Source organism: Sarcophilus harrisii, chromosome 3 (genome assembly GCF_902635505.1).
Source record: "Sarcophilus harrisii chromosome 3, mSarHar1.11, whole genome shotgun sequence".
In the NCBI taxonomy this organism is placed as follows: domain Eukaryota; kingdom Metazoa; phylum Chordata; class Mammalia; order Dasyuromorphia; family Dasyuridae; genus Sarcophilus; species Sarcophilus harrisii.
The window spans coordinates 339,006,455-339,032,891 of record NC_045428.1 but is presented as its reverse complement, the minus strand read 5'-3'; the positions used below and the strand labels follow the sequence as shown (position 1 = coordinate 339,032,891).

Sequence of the window (26,437 nt, the reverse complement as noted above, 5' to 3'; positions counted from 1 at the left end):
CTGCATTGTGAATTCAGTGGAAATTTAGGTGATGTAGCACCTCTATCTATATTAAATCTCTTGGTATATAGAGCTGCCTAAGCACTTTGTGACTCTGGGGCTACCATGTGAGGAACCCAAATTCTCAATTATCTGCATGTGGACTATCTGCTTGGTAAATTATTTATCTCTGGACAATATTTAGCAAATGGCTGATTTGCTCCTATTGTTCTGACACCTTCTACTAATCGTCAATTTGTGTGTTCAACTCACTTGAAACTTACATTAATATTTCAAGTTGGATCACAACCTGACTGAAATTTATAACATTATCTGCCCAAAGCTCAGAAAGGTTAAATGACTTAACTTGAAAAAATATCAAGACAATGTCTCTTTTGGAGAATATATGTGCAGTTGCATGCATGCATGTTGAATTGCATTGCAAAGTATAAATACAAGTTTATATTTTAGCAATTTTTACATATAAATGATCTGTTGGATAGAATAGCTGTCTGTATATCACCTTTTAAAATAGATTGTAAAACCTATACCTTATCTTATCTAAAATTTGTATGTTCCCTAGTCAGTTCATAATAATCACTTAATTGTTGTTCAGTGAATTGATTGAATTAAATTGAATAACTTAGAAGTGCTTTTACTAATCTGTGTGTGTGTGGTTTTTTTTGTTTTTTTTTTTTTGGAATTAGAATAGTTGACATTTTAGACTATTTTGATTTATAATATAGTAGAAAGTAATTTGTTGAAATTTTCCATTTTCTTTTTCAGGATGATTTCCTGTTCAGTGTTTCCATTTTAAGTGGGATCCTATGCAGTGTCTTGGCCGTGTTAAAGTTCATGTTGGGAAAGGTTCTGACAAGCAGGGCTCTGATAACTGATGGTAAGTAGGACCAACTAGTGGTCAACGAGGATCCTAACTGAGCCTGTTATATACAGAGAATGTAAATGAGCTTTATTTGAGCATTAAGAGTATTGTAGCCCCTTATTTTTTCTGATATACTTGGTTAGATGACCATTCAAAGAAAAAAAGATATCTCCCTTAAGAACACTAAATTCCCTTTATGAATTATAAATGTCCAGCTCTGTCTCTTAGCAGTATGTCTCTGGGCCCTTAGCCTTTTAATCATAAAATACAAAGGTTTTCTTGTATGATTGACTTTCCCCTGGGTTGCTCCAAGCAACAAATCCCTTTCCAGTGTCTAAAACATAGCTTCTTCCCAACTTGGTTAGGATTCTTCCCTTTAGCCAATTAGAATCAATACTTACCAAAGAGATTTATATAAATTCTTCTTAGCTACATGAATGGTCCATGTTCTTTGTCTGAAAATCCAAGATAAATCAGATAATTCTGTGTTTCTCCTCAGAGTGGGCAGAAAATGGGGTACAGGGATAGTACTTTGTGGGGAAAAATGGAATTAGAATCAGAAGAATATAGATCATGTGAATAATAATAATGGCTGGCATTTATATATCACTGTAAAGTTTGCAAAATATTGCATATATGGTATCTAATTTGATCTTCACAACAGCAGTGGAATTTAGGTGCTATTATAATTCCCATTTTACAGATGAGGAATATGAGGTTGAAAGGGGTTAAGTTCAGTCAGCATTTATTTAATACCTTTGTTGAATTGAGTTGAGACAAAAGTTGAATTTAGGTCTTCCTGATTCCAAATCTTGCTTTTTCTCCTTTGCTTCACCTACCTTTCCTGCTGCTTACCAGCTGTGTGACCTGAAGTGGGTTAGTTAACTTTTCTGAATCCCACTTTCCTTACTTGTAAAATGGATATGATAAAACTTAATTACCAATTTTTATATAAAAAAAAACCTTAAAGCACTAAGTATAAATTACTATCAATATAACTATAACTTATATTAATATATCATAAGTAGTCATAACTTTGTAGGTATATAGGTACTATACAGAGAAAGAAGGAATGTTGTATATGAGAAACAGACAATAGTCTAGTTTGACTGGAATGGAAAATGAATGGAAAAGAGAAAAATAAAATAAAACAGAAAATGCAGGTGAGAGTCAGATTATGATATTTTTAAAATGGTAGATTAAAGATTTTGTATCTTTTCCTGGAAACAATTAGGAGTCACTAAAGATTTTTTGAATAAAGGAATGACAGTGAGAGTTATACTTTAGGAATATCATCTTGGCAGCTGTATAAAGGAAGGAGAGTTAGATATCTACAAGCTAGATATATTTCTCTACTTTAAGGGTTACAAAGCATTTTACAAGTGTTATTTAATTTTATCTTCATGACAACCCTGAGAGGTAGATGCCATTATTGTCTCCATTTTACAGAAGAGGTTAAGAGAGCTTAAATGACTTTTTCACTTACCAAGTAAATGCCTAAGGAAGGATTTGAATTCAGATCTTCCTGGTTCAGATTCATCTCTCTTTCATTTGAGTCCTCTAGATCTCTAGATTAGGTAGAGGAGGAAAATGAAAGAAGGGAGAGGAAGTAGGAGAATTATGATATTGTTGAGGGGAGAGGTGATGAAGTTTTGAATGGGAATGGAAGTTATGTGAGAAAAGAGAAGGGAACAGAATGGGAGAAATGTAGAGATAACAATACAAGGCAACAAGAGTAACTCTGAGCTTGTGAACTTGGATGACAGGAGGGAAGATGGTTCCCTTGACAGATATTTAAAACACTGGTGGTAGATTGGGCTTTGAGGAAAATATAGTGATCTGAGTTCAAGATGCCTATGCATATTCACGTGGAGAAGTCTTTGCAGCAGCTGACATTGGTATAGAGGTATAGATTAGATTTGAGGAGAGATTTGGGAGATACCAGCATAGATAATTGAATCCATGGGTATATTGCAAAGAAGTAAAAACAAAACAAAACAAAACAAAAAAAACCCCACCCTAAAACAAAAGGATCCATTTACTCAAATTCAGGGCAATTCTTTCTCTGCTAGCAAAAAACCCTTGAAACAAATTTCCCATCACTTAGAGAATGGTTATACAAATTATAGATGCATGTAATGGAATATTATTCTACTTTGGGAAATGATAAATATGAAGAATTCAGAGAACCATTGAAATACTTGTTTGAACTGATGCTGAATTTAGAAAGCAGAACTAAAAGGACAATATACACAATGATTAAAATAGTATGAATAAAATCATCATTAAAAGGCAATAAATTCACATTAAGTAGAATAGTCAGTGAATAGTCCTAGAAAAATTGTTTAAACAAATTTCTATCCTCTCAGTAGGAGTTGAAGTCAACTAAAGGGGGTAGATCTTCCATATTTTAATATATGTGGTTACTATGTAAACTGGTTTTGTTTAACCACATTTTTTGTTACAAGATGAGTCTTACTGAATAAGGGAAAGAGGATACATTTCAAAAAATGGCTGCAGTGTTTTGTTAAAAAGCACCAGTAAAGCATAGTGATAATTGAAATCATAGTTGCTAATAAGATCATCTGAGAATATTGAGAGAGAAAAGGAAACATAGGACACAGCTGTGGGGGGAATTTATGCCTAGTGGGTGGGAGAAAGGTGATGAATCAGCAAAGGAATTGTCAGCCTTCCAAGACAGGGGAGAGGGGAGAGACAGAGTGAGAGAGTGTGAGAGAGTGATGTCCTAGAAGCCAGGAGAAGAATATTCAAGAGGAAGGGATGCTAGGGGCAGCTAAGTAGAACAGTGGATAGAGCACCAGTTCTGAAGGCAAGAGGACCTGAGTTCAAATCTGGTCTCAGACACTTAACACTTCCTAGCTGTGTGACCCTGGGCAAGTCACTTAACCCCAATTGCCTCAGCTTTAAAAAAAAAAAGAAAAGAAAAAAAGAAGGGATGCTTGATTGTATCAAAATCTATAGAGAAATGTAGAGTGGGAAAACTGCTTTTCAGTTTCTGAGGGAAAGCTGTTGAGCAACCATGCATTTGCTTTGGAGATTGAAAGCTGAAAAGCTAATTGTTTGTTATAGTGTTCTGGTTAGTTTTCTGGAGGTCTCTGGATCAGCCTTCTGATTAATAAATCTGTGTGTATATGTGTGTGTGTGTGTGTGTGTGTATATATATATATATATATATATACACACACACACACACACATACATTTAATTTGTGTTTCTAGATCATAGTATTAAGTGATATGAGAAGTGAAAGAAAGAAAATAACCTAGAAGGAAGATCCCATATCCTCTTTAGAGAAGCAATCTCTGCCCTTAAGGAGCTTATATTCTATTAAAGTGGCAGCAATGGCTCCACAGTGGATAGGAAGTACAATATTGTAGCAGTGATTGGTCTGTGTGATGTTTTTGGCAAGCATACCATCTGTGGCCCACCCCCCCACTCTGATGTTCTAGGACTGTTTACATTTATGCTACTTTACTCTATGCTAGGAAAGCACTTTCCCCATAAACCACAATTTTCCCTATTCAAAACCCTCAAAGGCATCAGCTTATTGTTGCTGTGGTAGATGGACTTGCTAGATGGAGCCTTCTCCACCAATCTGCTTTTAGGAAATATTAATGCACTGGTATGTATATTTGGCAGCCTGACCTAAGTCTTTCAAGAACTGACCACAGGGATTTCTTACTCAGGCAGGTCTGGACCCAGGATAGGATCTGCTGACTGAGTGTCTTGTACTTAATGCTGTTTGAGGGAAGTGCTTCAATAATAATCGATCAATATTATTGAGCATTCACCAGGTGCTTAACTCTGTGCTGATCCATCAGCTGGGGAAAACCAGGAATTTTATGTAAGATTGCTGCAACCAGTATGGACACATAGACCCTACTTGTGGGTACTGCCTCCAGAATTCAACTTCTGCTTTCTACTGGTCTTCCTAATTTCAGATAATCATAAAATCAGAGATTTAGAATTTAAAAGGATCTTAATCAATCAATCAATCAATAAACATGTATTAACTACCTACTGTGTGTCAGTTACTGTGTTAAGTGCTGACAATACAAAAAGAGGCAAAAGATAGTCTTGAGGTGTTTCCATCTCCTGAATCTTGAGAATCTCCGAATCCTGAAGCTCTGGGAGCAGGTGTTGACTGCTGATGATTCCTTTCTCTGCTGGAGGACTTTGAAGACATTTTGTTGGGCATAAAACCTATTTGAACTGCCTTAGTGGAAGATGGGAGTTGAAGAAAACAATGCAAAGTGTGGAAATAATTTTCTTAACTTCAGCTTCATTCAAATTACCTTTCTAAAAATTTTTGTCAAATATCTAATTTATGCAAAGCTTTTTGAATATGAAATAAAAATGAAGAAGTTCTAGCTAAAGCACATGTCACATATTGAATATATTCTATTCATTAGGTGGAGCTGACAAAACATAGAGGCACTAAGGTGCCTCTAAATTTGCAATGAGCCTGAGTGGAAAACAAGACTATTTTAATGGCCTAAGAAAGAGCCATTTCTATAGGCACTTGAAAAGTCACTTTGAGTAAAACGTGAGGCATTGTAAAATAGCCAAATTGGGTTTTTTAAATGTTTACTGAATTCTTTTTTTCCAAAATTTCTGTCCATCCTTCCCAAACCATCATCAAGAGAGCCAACCCATATAATAAAAGATATTTTTAAAGTAAAAATAATGAAAACTTCTGAAAATATGTGCTATGCATTACATTTGTGAACTTTCCATCTTGCAAAGGAATTGGATGATGGTGTCTTCTTATACTTTTTTTTCTTTTTTAGGTCATGATTGTTCTTTGCAATTCTTTGACATTCACTCTTGATTGATTCGTCCTTGTCTAAATACCATTGTTTAATAGTTAATGTTATGACCGATTCTATGCATTCTTTCTTTACCTTGCTGTGTGTTTGCTCTGCTTAATTCACTTTGCATTAGTTTCTCTAAGTTTACCTGTGTTTCTCTATTTATTTTCCTTTTGTTATTTCTTCTCAGCACAGTAACACTCCATTATACCTGCCCAATCAATGGGCATCTATTCTGTTTCCAATTCCTTAACACCAGAAGTTTTAAATAGGCTGAAGGGACTTGCACCCTGGAAATAGGAAAGAGTGATAATATTTTCCACTGAGGATCATGTAATCCCCCCTTCCTCTTTTCCCCTCCACAGTCCCCACATGATCCAGCCTTTCTTTTCTAAGAAAGTAGGTAAGTAACCCAGTCTTTAGGAAGATATCTAAACCACAAACAGCAGAGAAATAGAACTGAAGACAACAGCAGTGATAAGGAACCGTGACCTTTGCATAGAATGAAAGCAAATGAAGCAGAGGGATTAAATATAAATAGGAATAGAGTTGCTGTAGGAAAATCAAGAAACATAGAACATCAATGTGGAAGGGCAAATTCTGGCCTTTTCCCTCATTACAGATGAGGGTCTCTTGATTACCTCCCTGAGTTAAAAGGAGAGTCTTTTCTATACCTTTTACGGTACAAAGTTTTGAAGCCTTGTGGGCTTGGGTGCTTATAAAGGGAGCTAATGATTGCCTTTAAAGAACATTCTGATAATTTAAATTAATATTCTTAGATTTCATCTGTGTAGAGACAATGACTTACATATATTGGCAATCCCCAGAGCATACCTCTAACAAAAAGAATAACAAATTATATAATTTCTACATGTTATACATATAACATATATACAATGTTATAATTATATAAATTCTATATAATGACAAATGAACTATACTGACAATCACTTTAATAAAACACTAAAATCTGAACATCTGCCTTGGATGGACCTGAGAACTATGGGGCATATACTAGTCCTGCTCATGAAATAATAATTTACATTTGCATAATGATTTGCCATCACAAAGCACTTTGATATATGATTTCCTTTGATTTTCACAATGATCCTATATCTTAAGATAATCATTTTATCTAAAGCTTGGAGGTTAGTGAAGGTCACATGACCAACAAATAGCCAGAACTAGGTCTACTGATTAAAGATATAGTGTTCTTTCCACCACATTAAACTTCTAGAAAATGTCTTTGAAGTCTGCTGAAGGGGCTATATTGTCCTTCTTTGAGTTCTTCTCTGGGGCAGTTCACTAGGAAACACGTTGCTGGGCCTTTAGGATTAAAAAATGATCGAGAAAAAGAAGGAAAAACATAGGCTCCAAATACCATTGTTTAATAGTTAATGTAGTGACTGATTCTATTCATTCTTGCTAGGCATCTTGTTTGATGTATGTGCTATTTCTTTTGTGTGCTGCATTTATCAAGGGGAAATATAGAAAACGGGCTACAGAAATCTGGGTCCCTTTCTGAAACATGCCCACCTCTCCTGGGGGCATAAATAACGTCTATTTATTTCCTTTTATAAAGCCAAATATATAATATATATTGAGTTCTTGTAAAAGAAAGATCAAAACAACATTATTATTTATAGGGGATATTAAATCAGATTTTCACTGCACACTTCAATTTTCTCTTCTATATATGAAGTTCTTTTTTTCCTCTACTCTCTCTCTCTAGAACTGGGTTAGCCAATTTATTTTGGGGGGTCCTTCCTGACTTTACTTTCACAGTACTTAGAACAGAGAAGTGACCTTAGAGATGATCTACCTGACTATTCAGAGAACTATTTTGTTCCTCTGAAATCTGTTCCTCTGCCTCCATTAAAGCTATTGTCAAGTATCTGTAAAAGATAACACATTTACTCTTCACAAGCAGGGATTTCTCATTTGGGTTTCACGGCTGGCACCTCCAGTCCTCCTGAGCTTTCTTGGCCTGAATGTTGTTAATTAAGGCCTTGGGTTTGTGTAAAGCTGACAAGTTAACAGACATATGAGGTTTGCCTATAAGGGTATAAAGGTGGTTTTCTTTTTAAACAAATATGCTAGAATTTAATCATGTAAATGTGCTATGTATCTCCTTCAAAGGAGTTACCCTGAATGGACACATTAATAAAGATGGCTTTCCCTCTCTAGCTTTAGAGAATAGACCTTCCTAGTCTGAGTGAGAAGGAAAGGGAAAGGAGAAGTAAAAGGGGGGGGCTGAGAAATTCTGGTTTGATTTTTGTTTTAATTCTCTAAAATCAATCAGAGCCAAGCCTGATGAATTAGGTGTTGGATCTAAAATGGGATCAGAAGATGGTATGAGGATCAAATGTTTATAAGGGACTTTAGAGACCATGGAGTTCATTGAGATGTATTTATATATGTTTTATGGAGGTGGCTGAAGCTCAGACAGGTCCACTGCCTTGCTCATAGCCATAGAACTAGTAAGAGTCAGAGATTTCCTTCCTGAGTCTAGCTCTCTCTCTATTCTATTACATTTCTTTCCTCTTATGTGGCTAGAAAGTAATATGGTAGTCTTATATGGCTTGTAAATTGGCTCTGAAGATAATTCTAAAAGATTTCAGAATCAGTTTAAGCAGTAAGTACAAACATCAGAATAAGTGGCTCATGTCTTAAATTCCAATAGACTTGTTTTAAAGAAAATCAGTGCCATTACTTTGTAAGAAATTTGTATTTTTGCATTAATAAATACATAAATGAAATGTGACTTTGTAAGGGGAGAGGATTTCTGGTGTGGAACATAGACTTTCCCATTGTTTGTGTGTGAGAGAGACTTGAATCCAGATTATGCCAACTCCAAGCCTGGTACTCCATTCACTATAGCAAATATTAAAATTACATATATCAATAACAACAACTAATATTTACATAATGCTTTCAAGTTTGCAAAGCATTTTCTTGATGGCAATATGATATCTGAAAATTTAAACTTAGGAGTGAGCATCAATTATAGAATTTAAAAGATTCAAAATTATAATTATATTATATATAATCCTGTTACATATTATATTTTACATATGCATATATTAATTAAATTAACATTATAGGATTAGATTTGCAACAAACAACTATTTCCATTGCCCCAGGGAACTTTACTATGTTATAAATCTCAAAGTTGAAAGGAAGATATCCCTTAGTCTTACCTATCCTCAATAGAAATCACTGAAAAGGGATTTTTAAAATCATTCTGTCAATAAATGCCTTTAGTACTATTCTATTTTTGGTCAGCTCTCAAATTGTCAGGAAATTTTCCTAATTATGGGTATGATCTGCCTGTTGTGTCATTTTTGTCCATTGCTCCTACTTCTTTCCTGTGTGGCCAAGCAGAAAAAGTCATCCTTCTACCAGTTTGTTTTTTGTTATTGTGTTTACTCAGTATTTTAGTTGTGTCTGAATTTTGGTAACCCCATTTTGGGGGTTTTCTTGGCAAAGATACTGGAGTGGTCTGCCATTTCCTTCTCTAATTCATTTCAAAAAGGGTTAAGTGACTTGCCCAGGATCACACAGCCTGTTAGGGACCATTAAAACTCAGGTAGATGAGTCTTCCAGCTGCCCTCCTTCCACATTACAATCCATCAAATACTAGAAGACAGCTACCATTTCATATGTTCTACCTTCTCACACTCTCCCACAAATCTTTTCTTTAAATTATCTCCTTGGGTCCCTTAAATGATTTCCTCAATATATTTTAAAACTTGTAGCCCCAGAATTGAACTTAATACATCTGTTGTTTGAATAGGCAGAGTACACTGTGAATATCACTGCTCTTATTCTGTACACAATATCTCTCTCTATGCAATCCTCCTTCAATACTGTGTAAACCTTAAGTGCTATGGAAGTTTGAACTGTTCATCTTATTGGATTTTTGATGTTTTTCTAGCATGCCAAGTTTTTTATATCTAGATTCTGTTTCTGCTATGTTAGCTATCCTTCCCAGTTTCTTGTCATTTAACGGTTTCATAAGAAGGTCATTCTACCTTCATCAAAGGCGTGAACAAAAATCTTGACCAGCCTAGGGCTAAAAATAGAGCTCTAAAACAACTGACTAGTGACACTCTTCAGACAGAATAGAACATTAATGATAGTAATAATAATAATAATAGCATTTACATAGCACTTCAAGATTTACAAAACACTTTACTCATTTTATTTTCTTGAAACTGAGAAGTAGATGCTATTATTATTTCCATTTTATAGTTGAGGAAACCAAAGCAGACAGAGACTGTGATTTGTCCAGAATCACATAGTTAATAAATTTTTGGGGTGAGATTTGAACTCAGGTCTTCCCACGTCTAGTTCTAGTAATCTATTCATGAGTCATAATTATCTTTTACATTGATCATTTAATAGTAATTCTTTATGTTCAATCATTTAGTCGGTCCCATATACCTAGCTGTAGTATCAGCTAATCTACTAAAAAACTTCAGTGAATACTGAAATCCATGTACATAACCTCAGTTGTTTTCCACTTGGCCTTTCCTTCCCATTTCTCTATCTCGCCTCATATGTTTTTTTTTTCTCTCACTCCTCAGTTGTTCCTCATTGTTCTACAAGTACTCCCTTTTTCCTTCTTCCACTCACATTGAATCCAAATTCCCAATCCCTTAGAGCTTTTCTTTCAACCTCTAGATCAGATATATACAATCTGATGAAATTACTGTGTTGGAAAATCTCTAGTCCTCTTTTCCTGCCTTATTCCTAATAAAGCTTTATTTCTTCTAGGGATATTTATTTGTTAGATTCAGTGTATCTCTGTTTCTAGCAGTATATGGAGAATATTTGACATCAGTGATCTCTCTTCAAGCTTGGAGTTATAATTCCCATAACTGAATCTCCAGATTAGCTCTGTGCCAATTCCTAACATACAAGGGTTCAGGGTTCTGGTTTCCTGAATACCTTTGGGTATCTGGATAGCCCTTGATGGAGAAGGGGAAAAGTCATTTCAACAGGTCCCTGCATTGTACATCTAGAAGTCTTCACAGAGGTCTCAGGAGACCTTTTGATTTTCTCTAGCTTCCCCTACTGTCTTCTCTTTCATCTCATCATTTCCCTTAGATGATTTCAGAAAATCTTGGTTTGAGTGGGTGAAAATAAAAGTAAAAATATTATGAAGGCTTAGCAGTGCTTCTTAGTTAACACAAGGTACAGTAATAATTTTGCATCCTCAAATATGTCAGGTTAAATTTATTGTAGGCATTATTTGATTTGTTTTTGTAGGCTTTTATAATTGCTTATAAGACATTCATTTTTGTTCTCCAAAAAGTATTATCATTCTGGCCATCACCAACACCTACCAATGAAATATCACTGGTAGACAAGAGCCCTGTGAAGAAGCAGTATTCCCTCCCTCCATCCACCCCTGAGCAATAGCTTGACTTATATAGCCTAGTGGTCACTACTATTTTTCAGGGAAACACATTTTTTAGATTTGCTGGAGCCCTTCTCAGGGGCCACAGCAATGAAAGATCAGAAAGAAACAAAACCCTTACCACTCATGTCCTTAATTCTCTCAAATGGTTCAGACACTTGTGTAGAAGAGGCGGGCTAAGGGTGAAGGGATTCCAGATGTCACAAGAGGATTGCTGGGGATGTTTAGACTGGAGCAAAGAAATAGAATGATATTATTACTATCTTCAAATATTTGAAGGTTATGTGAAGAGAGATTAAATTAAATTGGTCTCTTTAGGACCAAATTAGGATCAAACTAGTTAAAGAGGTAGATTTAGGCTCAATATGCTGAAGAACTCTCTAATAATCAGAGCTATCTGAAAATAAAAATAATCCTATTGCTGGGACTGTCCCAGAAGAGACTAGGAGATGTAGTCACATTGTAAGCAAGGGATTGAATTAGGTGATGTGTGAGGTCACTTCCAATTCTTCTAATCTATGATCCTATAAAACAGGGCTGAGAACTGCAGGTGATATGGATACTTCCAAAGTCTGTGTATATATTTCAGGAGAACTGTGAACTGGATACGGAAAAATGTTACATTTTTATTTTAGAATAAATGGTTTTCTTGTAATCCTATGCATTTTATTTTATGCATTTAAAAACATTCTGAAGGGTCTCTAGGCTTCACCAGTCTGATGATGGGGTCCATGACACATAAAAAGGTTAAGAACTCCTGCTATAAAGAGACCAGCCTGATAATATTTGTGACTTCCCACAAGTGGATCTTGTCCTCGTGATTTGTCAGAAATGTTATGTGAATGATTTCAAAGAACAAAGGGGAAAAGAAACAGAAGGGAAACTGGGACTCAGATCCAAACCCAGAACAGCCACAATTTGCCTCCTAGGTCTACTATTTGTTTTTTCCCCATTTTCTACTTGTGACCCCCACAGTGGGGGACTGTGTCCCCATTTTCTACAACTGTTTTGTTTCAGACACCTATCAGGCAGAAATAACAGGGAAATCTGTCTCTGTAATTGCATCCTTGTGCTAATTGTATCATTTAGGATCTAGAATTTGTTCATTTATTGATCAGGAGAATTAGGAGCCAAACTCTAATTACTCCTGTTTTCAGTTTTATTATTACCATTTATATGAAAGAAGGGAAGAGGAAAGTAGAAGGGTTCTCTGGTGGTAGGGGAATGAGCACAGTTTTCCTGGCTGGTAAGATCTGGGATTTCTCTATTGGATAGTGTTTGCTTTCCTCTGAGTTTTGCAAATAGCAAGCAGGACCCCTGGGGTTTGCCTTCTTTTATCACCTGGTTGCTGCTTTCTGCTCATTTGCTCCCTGATGCGACAGAGGCATGGGTCTCTCCATTATAGTAGGCTGAGCCAAGTATTTTTTGTCAGACAAGGAACTAGCTTCTTAGGTCAGCACAGTGTTTCTCCTGGAGGGAGCATCCACTTAACCCTAAGGGGGTACATTTTGAAAGCCTAACTTGTAGTGGGTGAATTGCCTCACACCTTTCCTTGCCTCACTGATTTTGTTACAGAGCAGCTCCCTTCCCCCTACTTAAAAAAAAAAAATAGATTTAAAGAGCAAAATATTGGATCATTTTGTACAGGTAAGACTGGGTAATTGAAAAACTGAGGATCATCAACAGCTTCCCTCAGCTAATTCTAGGTCAAAAAAGTTTCATTAATTGGACCCACAGATGGTTTCTCTAGAGTAAGTTAAAGTTCACCTCTGTACTCTAAGAAGAAAAAAAATTGCTAAATAAATTAGTAGTAGGTAGGATTATTAGGGTAACATTTAAACTACTAAAAGCTTGTTTCCAAAAATTTCAAACACTAGCTTATTCCTGTTCAATTGTTAATTTCAGTATTCAGCAGATCTTTTATCAGGTCCTTTATTTATACTTGGGAGTCATAAGCATTTCCCCAAATTTGTTGTTTTCACAGAGTTGAAAGGTATTCCCCTATTTCTATACATGCAAGTGCAGAGACATACCCCACCTTTCTACAATCAGTACATTTTAATATTAGTTTTTAAAATTCCTGACAAATCTTTGACCAAAGTTGTCAACATGGGACCTAATGATTTATTTGAATTGCCCTGGTTCAGCCTGGGGAGGTACTAAGGAGTAGTAAGAAACCTTTGGCTAGAAAAGAATTAACAGTCCTCAAGTCAATAGAAAATGCAGTTTACTACAATTAACAGAAAACACCTAATACCAAGAAGACTGAGTGAGGAAGGAACTCCCTGAAGCCCTAATTCCTCTCCAAACAATAGAAAACCACCTCAGAAAAGATCTAGGAGTGAAATAGCTTTCCAGCATGTCAGGAAAGGTCTGTCTCACTGGAGTGGGAGGGAAGTAAGGTCCTCCAGGCCTGGGGCAATCTATTAGCTAGACAAATTAGTCAAGCCCCACCCCAGTGAGCCCACTCCCAGTATGAGCCATCCTTGACTCCATTGCTGACCAAAAGTGAAGTCTCATCCCATTAGTGCTCAACAGCATGACCCTGCTCCTGAGGTCTGCCAACAGAGAGACCATATTTCCATAGCCACCCAGCATAGTTCACTCCTGGGCAGACCAGCAACAAGATTTCTCCTCCAGAGCTTTCTAGCAGAGAGGCCCTATTTCCATAGCTATCCCAAAGCAAGACCCCACCACTGGGGCAGGCTAAACCCCACACCCAGGGGAAGTCAACAAAGAGAGCCCATCCCCTACTACAAGCCAGAAGAGAAGCCTACCCTCCCGTGAAAGTAATTAGTTAAGCCCTAAAAGTTTATTGAACTGACAGTGGTAAAATGTAATGGGCCAGAACTCTGGAGAAATATATTTGAGGATTCTTACAAGGTGTTAATTTAGTGGAATTGATAAGCAATGGTTATCTGGTTTAGCATGGTGATTAATAGTTCTCTAGTTCAATATGATTGATTTAATCTTACAACAAATAATGGTTCCCTAGTGATATAATGATTGGTTTATACTCAGTATGATGAATTGATTTAATTGTAATAGAGTATATAAACTGGGGACAAACTCAGCCACAGAAGAGAAGACTTGACCAGCCTCATGGTGGCTCTCCTATCTTCATCCCTTCTCCACTAAGACCAAGGACACAGGCTGGGTCCCAAGATCCTCCAGAGAGCTAGTCTGGACACTATATTTTAATCCATCCTGATGTGGGGGCTCTGGAAAGCAACGGTACATTTTCTTGCCCTAACTTGGGGGTTCTAGAAAGCATGACATTACATTGAGATATACAGACTGCTGATTGGCTGAGACTGCTGACTCAAACTGGGAGACTGAAGGAGACAATAAAGACTTTGGACTTTATCCCTGACTATTCTCATGGTGATTATTCTGCTGAAACCAAAGCTGGTCTGGAGACCTCCAGAAAACTAACCATAACATAACATTTCTTTAGATAATCATCAAAACAAAAGAAAACAGGAGATGTAGAGGGCAGGAACTCTGAAAAGGTATACTTAAGGATCAGTATGATTGATTTAATCTCATCACAAGATGAAGATGTTAACTCAGTGGAACTGAGATAATGATTCTCTAGTTTACATGTACTTAGTACTAAGTATAGTTTTACAAGATTGACATCTATGATGATGTACTTATAATAGAATATATAAGAGCTAAGAGATCTGGGAGGGAAGATAGACTCTGAGATAGACCTAGAAGACAGAGGACTGGAGGACTGGAGGACTGGAGGACTGGAGGACTGGAGGACTGGAGGACAGACTTGAACATAAAAACATTCATGGTAGCTATCCTGTCTCCTTCACTTCTCCACTAAGACCAAGGCCCAACTGAAGGTCCCCCAGAAAGCTAGCCTGGCCCCAGGCAAAGGAGACAGGCTGTGATAATAAAGACTTTGGACTTTATTCCTGATTATTCTTGTGGTGATTATTCCACTGAAACCAAGGCTCATTCGGAGGACCTCCAGAGAGCCAGCCAGAACATTACAGTAAGATCCTGAGCTCCAATACAAAAAACTTGGAATACTGCAGGATTAGAATCCATCTCTCACATAAAAACACCAAATTACAAGAAAGAAATAAATAAGCAAGAAAACAACAACATAGCAAAAAAATGAACTTGACAATAGAAAATTACTGTGGTGACAACAAATGATTGAGGCATAAATTTAAAAGAGAACAATAGTGTCAACTCAAAGAAAAAAATGTAATTTAGTACCAAAAAGAATTCTTGGAAGTGCTTTAAAAGGATTTTTAAAAAGCAAAATTGGAGAAGAAGAAAAAATAAGAAAAGAAATGAGAGTAATACTAAAGAATAATGAAAAAGAGCCCACAACAAAGGAAAACACATACAAAAATTAACTGAGAGAAATTAACTCCCTAAAAATTAGAATTGGCCAAATAAAAAAGGAAGTACAAAAGCTGACTAAAGAGAATAATTCCTTAAAAATTATAACTGAACAAATGGAAACTAATGATTCTATGAGACATCAAAATATAGTAAAATAAAATCAAAAAGTTTTAAAAAATGAGAAGAAATTGTGAAATTGATCTAAAAATAGATTCAGGAAGGATAATATAAAAATTTTTGGACTGCCTGAAAACTATATTCAGGGAAAAAAAGACATTATCAAAGAAATTCTTTCAAGACATTATCAAAGAAAACTGCTCCAATATATTAGAACCAGAGGTCAAAGTAGAAGTTGATAGAATCTATCAATCACCATCTGAAAAAGATCCCAAAATGAAAATTCCTAGGAACATCATAGCCCAATTACAGAGTTCATCAAAGAGAAAGTACTGAAAATAGTCAAAAAGAAACAATTTAAATATTATGGGGCTACATTCAAGATTACATAGGACTTGTCAGCTTCCACATTAAAAAACAAAACAAAACAAAACAAAACTGAAGGGCTTAGAATATAATATATTGGAAAGCAAAGAAGTTAGGATTAAAATCAAGAATCACCTACCCAGCAGAACTGAATATCAATTTTCAGAGAAAAAAAAATGGATATTTAATGAAAAAGTAAACAAGAAAAAGAAAACTAAGAACTTCAATAATGTTAAACTATTTAGATTTCTATATGATAATATATATAACTCAACTTTATTATCATAAAATCAGTTAGAAGGAATATGTGTAGATAGAGGGTATAGAAATAAAGTGATTTTGATGACATGATACCCCCATCAAAAAATCCCAAAATAAAGGGGTGAGAAAGAAAACTGCACTGGAAGAAGAAAGGTAGGGGGAGATTAAATGAGGTAAATTATCCCATAAAAAAGTTATAAAAGTCTATTATAATGGGGGGAAGATGAGAGAGATGGAGGGCAAAGTTTAAACCTTGCTCTCATCAAACTTGTTTAAAAGGGGGAATAACATTCATACTTAGTAGGTACAGAAATCTATCTTATCCTATAATAGTAGGGATAATAGAAGGGGGAGGGGAGATTGATCAAAGGTAGGGAAGATATACTGGAGAAGATGGTGATCAGAAGGAAAACACTTATGAGAAGGGAAAGGATATAAATTGTAAGGAGGGGATAAGTAAGGGAAAAATTGCATGGAAGGAAATATATAAATGTGAATGGTATGAACTCACCCATAAAATGGAATTGGATAGCATAATGGATTAAAATTAGGAGGAACAAATCTGTTGAGATCCCACTGGCAGATGCCTAGTTGTTGAAAGCCTAGTTACAATGATTTTTTTCCCTTATTGACTTTAACAAATTATAGATCTATCAAAGAGTGAAAGAAGTATTGGATTTAAACCCTGACTCTACTATTTAATATTTGTGTGATCTTGGGCAATTAGTCAATCATTGAAATTCTATGAGCCTCAATTTCCCTATGTATAAAGGGAGGTTATAAAACCAGATGAGCTCTGAGCTCATTCTTTCTTGGTCTAAATCTATGATTCTCTAAGGAATGGAGCCAAGGAGGCTGCTGCTGAAGATCTTATATTTTGGAAGACTGTGGAGGGATTTGCTCATTTGTTCTGTTTTGGCATATCATTCCTGATGATAGTTTGGAAATTTTAAAAATATTGCAAAATATAAATAGTCATTATACTCAATTTGGAGGTAGCCCTTTAAGCTTTGGAAGAACTAAAATAATCATTTAAAAACAACCCTATCTGCTTTAGTGCGAAATACAATTAGGGAACTCATATCAAGAAGTGGTACTAAGATATTTAAAGGGATTTTGTTGGTTGGGTTCTTCCTGTGGTATAAGTCATATTCCTTTTTTTTTGTCTTAGTTGATTTTCAGTTATATTTTTATATCCTTCATAGAAGGCCCTCCTCCCTCTCTCAAATCATTGGAGATCACCACCAGATTCTTTGTATAAAGAATTCTATACCTAGCTAATAATATCATCTATCATAAAGAGTTGTAGGGATGAAATGACCTAATATATATTAAGAGCTTTTCAAATCTTAAAGTGCTGTATGCATGCAAGCAATTATTATTATTGTTAATTAGTAGTCCCCAGCCCTATTAATCATAATCATAATTATCATTATGTAAAACAGAGGTGTTAAATCTCCTGCAGCTAGAAACACTCCTTAGTGTGGCTGAAACAAATTAAACTGTTTGGAGAAATATTTAATAAAATAAATAAAAATACAATAAAACATAGATAACAAAACTAAGTCATATCTAGTCTACAGGATATCATATGTACAAATTAGTGTCACCTGTTTCTGAGTTTGACAACACTGAAATAAAACACATCGAAAACATTAAAGCACTATAAAAATATAAATTCTTACTGTTATTTCCATCTAGATATTCATTCACCATCTTTGAATGTAGTTACATAACTAATCTCATTTTCCAGTTAGATATACATACATATATATATATATATATATATATATATATATATACATCCTTTTTTTTTTCTTGGCAAAACAGTTGGGGTGTAGATAGATCTTTTTTTTTTTTTTTTAATAGCCTTTTATTTACAGGATATATGCATGGGTAACTTTACAGCTTCAATTGCCAAACCTCTTGTTAATTTTTCCCTCTTACCCCCCCACCTCCCTAGATGGCAGGATACCAGTAGATTTAAATATATTAAAATATAAATTAGATACAAATAAGTATACATACCAAAACGTTATTTTGCTGTACAAAAAGAATCGACTCAAATATTGTACAATTAGCTTGGAAGAAATCAAAATCAGGTTTATAAATATGGGATTGGGAATTCAATTTGGTTTTAGTCATCTCCCAGAGTTCTTTTTCTGGGAATAGCTTTCATTCATTACTGCTCCTTTGTTTTTTTTTTTTTTTTTTTAATTTAATAGCCTTTTATTTACAGGATTTATCTGGTACTTTACAGCATTAACAATTGCCAAACCTCTTGTTCAATTTTTCCCTCTTACCCCCACCCCTCCCCTAGATGGCAGGATGAATAGATTTAAATATATTAAAAATAACTTAGATACACAATAAGTATAATGACCAAAACATTTTTTGCTGTACAAAAAAATCAGACTCTAATTTTTGTACAATTACTTGGAAGGAAATCAAAATGCATGTGTGCATAAATATAGGGATTGAATTTAATGTAATGGTTTTAGTTCTCCCAGGGTTATTTTTCTGGGCATACAGCTCAGTTCATTACTGCTCCATTGAAATGATTTGGGTTGATCTTTGCTGAGGATGGCCTGATCCATCAGAACTGGTCATCATCTGTATTTTGTTAAAGTATATAATGTCTCCTGGTCCTCCATTTCCTCAGCATCAGTTTTTAAAGTCTCCAGGCCTTTTAAATCATCCTGTTGGTCATTTTTTCAGCAGTAATATTCCATAATTTTTATACCACAATTTATTCGCCATTCTCAACGTGGACATCCATTCGTTTCCAGTTTCACCCTACAAAGGGCTACAAACATTTACATACAGGTCCCTTTCCCTTCTTTATAATCTCTTTGGGATATAATCCAGTAGTAACACTGCTGGATCAAAGGGTATGCACAGTTTGATAACTTTTTGATTACTGCTCCTTTGGAAATGATTTGGTTGATCTCGTTGCTGAGGATGGCCTGGTCCATCAGAACTGGTCATCATATAGTATTGTTGTTGAAGTATATAATGATCTCCTGGTCCTGCTCATTTCACTCAGCGTGTAGATAGATCCTTAATGGAGTCTTCTAGGATACTTATTGAATGCATATCACTTGTAATGGAATGCAGCCTATTTGTGCCTATCCAAGTGTCTTTCTGTTGCTTCTGGGGTTACCTGTAATTATGGTATTTTTTGAGATTTGTTATACTTTGATTTGAAGCCATAGAGCATCACCAGGAGAAGTAATACATGTTGAAAATGTAAGTGGTTCCCCAAAATTGCTTAAATGAATTCACGAATAAAAAAGATTCATTCCAGTCTAAAATGGGAAATATATATATATATATATATATATATATATATATATATATATCCTAGCACTGATCTTTTCCTGTGTACTACTACACCTTGTGTCCTTGGCCAGAGGGGAAGTAGGGAAGGACACTGAGCTTGGGTGACTGGAAAGCAATCTCAGTGTATTTTAATGAATGACCACCAATATTCATGAACTAGCTCTGTGACTTCATGGAGCTGAGTGGACATCTAGTGGTCAGGATAGGAAAAAGCATGGGATTGTATACTTCACTTCCTACTCTCACAGAATAACAAAGTGTTAAAGCTCAAGAGTTTTAGGAAGAATCTAGTCCAATATCCTCTTTTTAAATATAGGGAAATTGAAGTTCAGAGAGGTGAGATAATTTGGCCAAAGTTCCAAAGCTAGTTCATTCTCTTGAAGCCAGAAGTTTCCCATGAGTGCTCATAATAAAGATGGCAAGGAAGGAGTCAGGGTTGAGAGGCTGAGAAAAAAAGAGAATTACTTGCAGGGATAAGCAAAGCTCATATTTCCTCTTCTTTTTTATTTTCAACTTTCTCTCCCAAAGTCCACAAACAGTGATTTCAAAAAAGGAACTTTCAGTTAATGAGACTTTATCTCAGTGTGATAAAAGAAGTGAGTATATAGATGCAAATGGGCTAACTCCTAAGAGGTTATGTGGTTCCTCCTATCCTCTTCAGGACTCTCCAAATGATAGAATATTTGTTTTCCAAGATAAAAAGTTAATCTTAAATGCTATTTGATATGAAAAACTATCCTATATGAATAATACACTATTTAATACATTATGGTTTGTCCAACTTTTTCATGTTGAATATCATTGGAGTATTAGTATCCTTATTTCACAAATGGGGAAATGAGACGAAGAGAGGTCTATACTTGTTCAAGGTCACAATTAGTATAGATTTGAGTAGAGATTAAAACCCAGATTTTTTTTTTTTTTTTTTTTTTTGGTTCTTAACCCAGTGCCCTTTCTATTATATCATACTACTTCCTTGGTAGTAATATACTAAAGAGAAAAATGAAAGGTCCAGTTTCATCTGGGAAAAATTCATTTTAACCATGGTCAGAAGAGAACACACAGTAATTACTTAAAATTAGTCATTTTGTGATGGATAGTGATGGTGGTGATTCATATGAACTTTAAAGTTCTGGTATCAAGCAGAAATGACATAATCTTTTTATAACCTACAGCACAAAGCAGTCACACGATCAAATTTTCACTAGTGGTGATCACATGAGAAATTTGGAGCAGATGATCTGAGTTTGCACTAAACTTGCAAAGATCTGGAACATCAAGGCTTTTTTCTGTGAGGTATTTGTCCTGATTGCATTATTTAGAAATTGTTAAGGAATTCAAAAGACTGAAGGAGAATTTGAATCCAAATTCTAGGGATATCAAAATTATATGCTATAGGCAGAAGTCCACTCGGTGCTTAGAATTAAACAGATGGTATCATTTGAAGTTTCTGCTACCTTCCTCAAATACCAGCCCCTACCTTAATGCTTAAACCTCAGTCTGCTATTGGGAAGTTCAATGAATACCGTTAGGCTAACTTTGAGAAGGTATTGTGCTAGGGTCTAGTGCTCAGGAACAAGGGGGAAAGGAGTTGAAATATATTGTGGGAGCACACTTTAGGACCAGTTAAGACTTAGAGCTTCATATCTATGAAGTAGTAAAGTATATCAGGCTTATTATGTGGACTATGGGCACTCTTCTTGCCACTTAACTGTGGGTAGGTAGCTTGGAGGAGTCACTTAGATCTTCTTGTGCACACATCCTTATCCTTGAACTGACTTGGAGTTTAAACCTCTCTTCAGAGTATAATAGAACACTAGCATTAGAAATCACCCAGTCCACTCCTTCCATTTGCTAGGTGAGAAAATTGAGGTCCAGATGGATGATGTAACTGGCTAGAGGTCACAGAGTGTTCCATTAGTGGAAAATCTGGGACTTAAAACCAAGGTATCCTGATTTGCAGCACAGATACCTTTTGAGCACACTGTGCTGCCTTTAAATGTTTTGAGGTCGAATAATTCAAGGACTAAACAAAATCTCATCCTCTCCTTCCTCATCTAGATTCTATGCAGAGTTGTGCTGGAGCCAGTTCTAACCAGCCTGACTTTTAAAATTTCATTGTGAACATTCACCCTTCAAAAAGTAGTAACTGCTCCAAATCCTTGATTTATTGTTTTGTCAATTGTCTTGACTTAAGAAAATGTTAATAATGCAATTTGATGACTAAATATTTACTACTACACTCCTGTATTGCTTGAGTTTCCCAGAAGGTCTTTAGAAGGCTCACTGAATTAAATCATTGACAGATTAGAGACCTAGTAGAGACTAACCATACAAAATGACATGTGTAGAGGACTTTAAGTTTTTCAAAGTGCCTTATGTTCATTAACTCTCTGAGCCCCACAAAACTCCTGATTCTAACTAATAATAACTGATATTTACATGACATTTCTCAGTGTGTATATAGCGAACTTTTTTATATAAAGAAGAGTCTACATCATTGTCATCATCATTGCTAGCATTTATAAAGTACAATAAGCTTTTCAAAGCAATATATAGATATAGATATAGATATAATTTTATTTTACCTTCACAATAGCCCTACAAGGTAAGTATTGTTATTATCCTCATTCTACTGATGAAACTAAGGCTGAGAGTGACTTGTCCACAAACAGCTAGTTGGTGTCTGAGGCAGGATTTGAACCTAGATCTTACAGGTCTACTACTACTGTGACACATTGCTGCCTGCTGAAATAACATGTGCCTTTATTCAACGAATGAGTACCGTGGGTTTACTGAGGCAGCTTCTGGAACCAGTTAAACTTCTCCTTATTTGAAATACTGAGAGTAGCAATTTATAAGAGGTTAACTATAGGGAATGTTTTTTTTTTATTCTAGCTACTGAGCTGTGGAGCAGTTCTGGGATTTCTTTGTAAGACCATCCTGAAAGCTATTTGGAACAAATGAGACATTCTCATGGCCTATTTCCAGCAAAATCTCTCAATATTTGACTACCATAGACAATGATATGCCTTTTCCCCCCTTGAAGCAATTGGGGTTAAGTGACTTGCCCAGAGTCACACAGCTAGGAAATGTTAATGTCCGAGGCCAGATTTGAACTCTGGCCCTCCTGACTTCTGGGATAGTGCTTTATCTACTGCATCACCTAGCTGCCCCTAGATGTACCTCTATTTCTTTTGTCCAAAGTCATGAAACTTCTAAGCTTGTGGGCTGGGGCAATTTTATCTTTATATTCCTGATACATACATAACATAGTGCATTTTACTTTTTCTGTGGGTTAGGTTATGAGGGTCTGGGATTTCATTGCCCTGAGGAACTTCCGGTGTGGAAATTCCCTCCCCTGAAGAAGATTGACAACTTCATTATCTCAATTTTGGAAAGTTACTTGGGGTGCCAAGATCTTTGTATTAAGTATTAAGAATTATTTAAGAAAAAATAATTCAATTCCTACTTCTCTTCATGGAGAAATCATGAGGGCTATTAAGTTATATACCATGATCTTATTTGTAGACTACACTAGACTGGGAATTAGGATACTTAAGACTTTAATCTCACTTCTAATATTAACTAGGGAAGTTTCTTCTGTTCTTTGGGCTTTGGTCTGTTAATGAGGGGTTAGACTAGATACTATCTGAAGATTCTTCCATTTCTAATATTCTGTGATTCTTTTCTCTCCATGTAAAACCCTTAAGAGCCCAAGACCCAAGACAATTTGCTATTTACTCAGTTCCTAAGGACTTTTGCTCTTTGAGCTGTCCAAAGTTTCATTCAGCACATTCTCAGGATCTGGGTTCTCTTCTTTGATGATTCAGATGTTGGCTTCGGAGGTTGGATGATGTTTCTTTGAACACTATACTTCTTATTTCTAGGCTTCAACTCACTTGTAGGCGGAGTGATGGGATTCTCCATTCTTCTCAGTGCAGAAGTGTTCAAGCACAATGCATCTGTCTGGTACTTGGATGGGAGTATAGGAGTGCTGATTGGCCTGACCATATTTGCCTATGGAGTCAAGTGAGTTGAGTTCTACATCTTCTTGTTTTTAACTTGTTCTTCAAGCATATTTCTCCATCATCCTAATCCCCCCAACCATTCTCCCATTTCCCTATCATCCCTATAGCCAGGGATTAATAAGTAAATTTAAGAATTTAGCAATATTGATTCAGGGGCTTAGGAGAGCTTATATTCTATAGTGGCCATAGTGGGCTTAAGTACACTGTAATAAGATACTGAATTCCATAGTGGCCACAGTGGGCTTAAATACACTGTAAAAAGATACTGAATAAGTACACTGAGTAAGATACTGTTTACTCAAGTTGTCAAACACAGTGGACATCAATCCTTGAGAGTATGATACCTGTCTCCTCATGATGACTTGAACAGGGTCACATATCTGTAAGAATACAGTCACCTCTCACTAAGCACCTAACTGGGGAGAATTAGAGTCATTTTATCTAATGATGTGGAAGAAAAGTCATTTTATTCTTTCAACAGTTTTGGGTTTGTCATTCGAAGTTGCAGTTTCATTTTGAATTGACCATTTCTAATGGTCATTAAAAAAAAGTCAAAGTGATTCTAAACTTGAGAGTTTTACCAGCGTTTCAGTGGAGTATGATGATGACGATTTATATAACAAAAATATTCAGAACACCTTACCAGTTCAAACGGTAGCCAGACTGATTGGTGATCAGGTATTGAAGTGCCCTTATTTTGGTTTTATCTTTCAGATTACTCATCGACATGGTGCCTCGAGTGAGGCAGACCCGCCACTACGAAATGTTCGAATGAAGGTAGCTGGTGGGGGCAGAGCCAGTGTCCCATACCCTGCATCAGTAGCATGAGGACTCTCAAAAGTACAGGCAAATGGTGCCAACATTATTTAATGGAACATCCAATTTCTTTTTGGGTAATTTTCTTTTTGTAAAGTCTTCTAACGGGAAGTAGATCCATCAAAACAGATAAGTCTGTGCACTGCTCATTCCCTCAGTACCACAGGCTCCCTTTCCCTATTAAAGTGCACTATTGAACCATGCACAGGAGGGAGAGATGAAGTCTTGATTTTCCAACCCTAACCAGTGGGCACCTTTTCATTCTTTAGAGTGAAAATCTTTTCATGGATAGGATAAGACCTCTACCTAGTAACTGAGGCTCATTTCGAACGAGTTCTATATAGGACTTAGGAGCTATTTCCATGCAGTGGGGCTAAGAGGACCTATAGCTTTCTCCTACCCAGCAGATCTCTTGAAAGACATCCAAGTATGGCCCTCTAATTTCTAATGTATTTAATTGGTTTCATACTGTTTTACTAATCTTAAATCTTAACCAATTAGTTTAAAAGAAGCTACTCTATTTTTAAAGTAATTAGTGACACGTGTATGAGCTTTGCATGGACCAATCAAGCACATGTCCCTTTTCAGTGACCTTCAGAACTTGAAAGCAATGATTAAAATGGATCCATTTTTTTTGAGAAGTAAAAACTGAAGTCTTTTATTTGTAAAAAAAAATAAAAATAAAAATTATATATATAATCTATATGCATATATCTATATGCCCTGTTAAAAATGGTAAATGGTATATGATGGTATGTTTGTGATGATATACTCTTCTCTAAAGAGCAGGATGTTTTCAGTTGTGCAATTTGTTAGATTAGTCTCTTCTGTAAAAATGTTCATCCAACACAAGGCATTCTATACCTCTAGCACTGTTGCTTCTTCAAAGTAATGGTGTATGATCAATAAAAATATCTATTTTATATGGTATGGAAAGATAATATTTCAAAGTATTTTTTACTTTGCAAGTGTGAGACTGGTATTTTCCCTGGATGATGCTTTTCTTAACTTTTTTTGGTTTATAATTGCATTGCTGTGTTAAAAAAAAAACAACAAAAAACTCAATGGAGATCTTGGATACCTCTGCAACTTTGTTTTAAAGTTGCTTAGAGTTATTGAAAGATTATGATCTGCCATGGGTCACACAGGTAATATGTATCATATAATTATAGGTCTTAAGGCAGAATTTGAACTTGAGTCCTCCTAATACCAAATCTGGTCCCCTATTCACTATGCTATACTGCCTTTCTAGATAGCATTTATGAGCATTATAGAGACCTCTACTATAGGTAGAGTCTGCTCTACATAATCCTTAGTCTTGTATACTTTTGTATTCTAAGTTATTGGTGGTGAAGAGGAGGGGTATGTGTGATGGTAGGGAAAGCATTGATTTAGTGCCTACTATATACCAGATACTCTCATATTTGTTTTTCAAAACAACTCTATGAGCAGTAAATGCTATTATATCTTCAATTGTACAATCGAAGAAACTGAGGCAAAAATTGATGATTTGCCCATGGTCACCTAACTAGTAATTATCAGGGACCATATGTGAAATCAGGTCTTCCTGATCCCAGGTCTACTGCTATATTCACTGAACTACTTCATTGCTCTTGGCAATAAGTTTCCTCTTCAATACTTAAAGAGAGTAGGAGCAGAAAAGATACATTGAGTTGAAAAGGACCATTCCTTTTAACATTAACTAAATGGTTGTTGAGATCCCTTCCAACTCCTAAATTCTGTGATTCTGGGATATACAGAACCTGAAAGCTCAGAGATTGTATTAGAAGGCCAAAGTAACTTTCCCACCAACCCATGTGATTTGGTGTAGTTGATCTACAAGCACACTGTTTTTTGTAAAAATGGGGTAGGTCACAGGGGTCCTCAAACTACAGCCCCTGGGCCAGATGCAGCAGCTGAGGATGATTATCCCCCTCACCCAGGGCTATGAAGTTTCTTTCTTTAAAGGCTCCCAAAGTTTTGTTTTTGCTGTAGTCCGCCCCTGCAACAGTCT

General features: G+C 35.8%; 1 protein-coding gene across 1 annotated transcript in view; it reads left to right on the top strand.

Moving 5' to 3' along the window:
* TMEM163 (transmembrane protein 163) overlaps positions 1–25,350 on the top strand; it is a 284,123-nt gene extending 258,773 nt beyond the window's left edge. The window contains exons 6-8 of the mRNA XM_003763824.3: positions 766–877; positions 23,467–23,608; positions 24,322–25,350. Of these exons, the coding sequence (XP_003763872.1) occupies positions 766–877; positions 23,467–23,608; positions 24,322–24,382 (315 nt within the window). The 3' untranslated portion in view covers positions 24,383–25,350. The remainder of the gene's footprint in view (positions 1–765; positions 878–23,466; positions 23,609–24,321) is intronic.
* Positions 25,351–26,437: the final 1,087 nt, after the last annotated feature.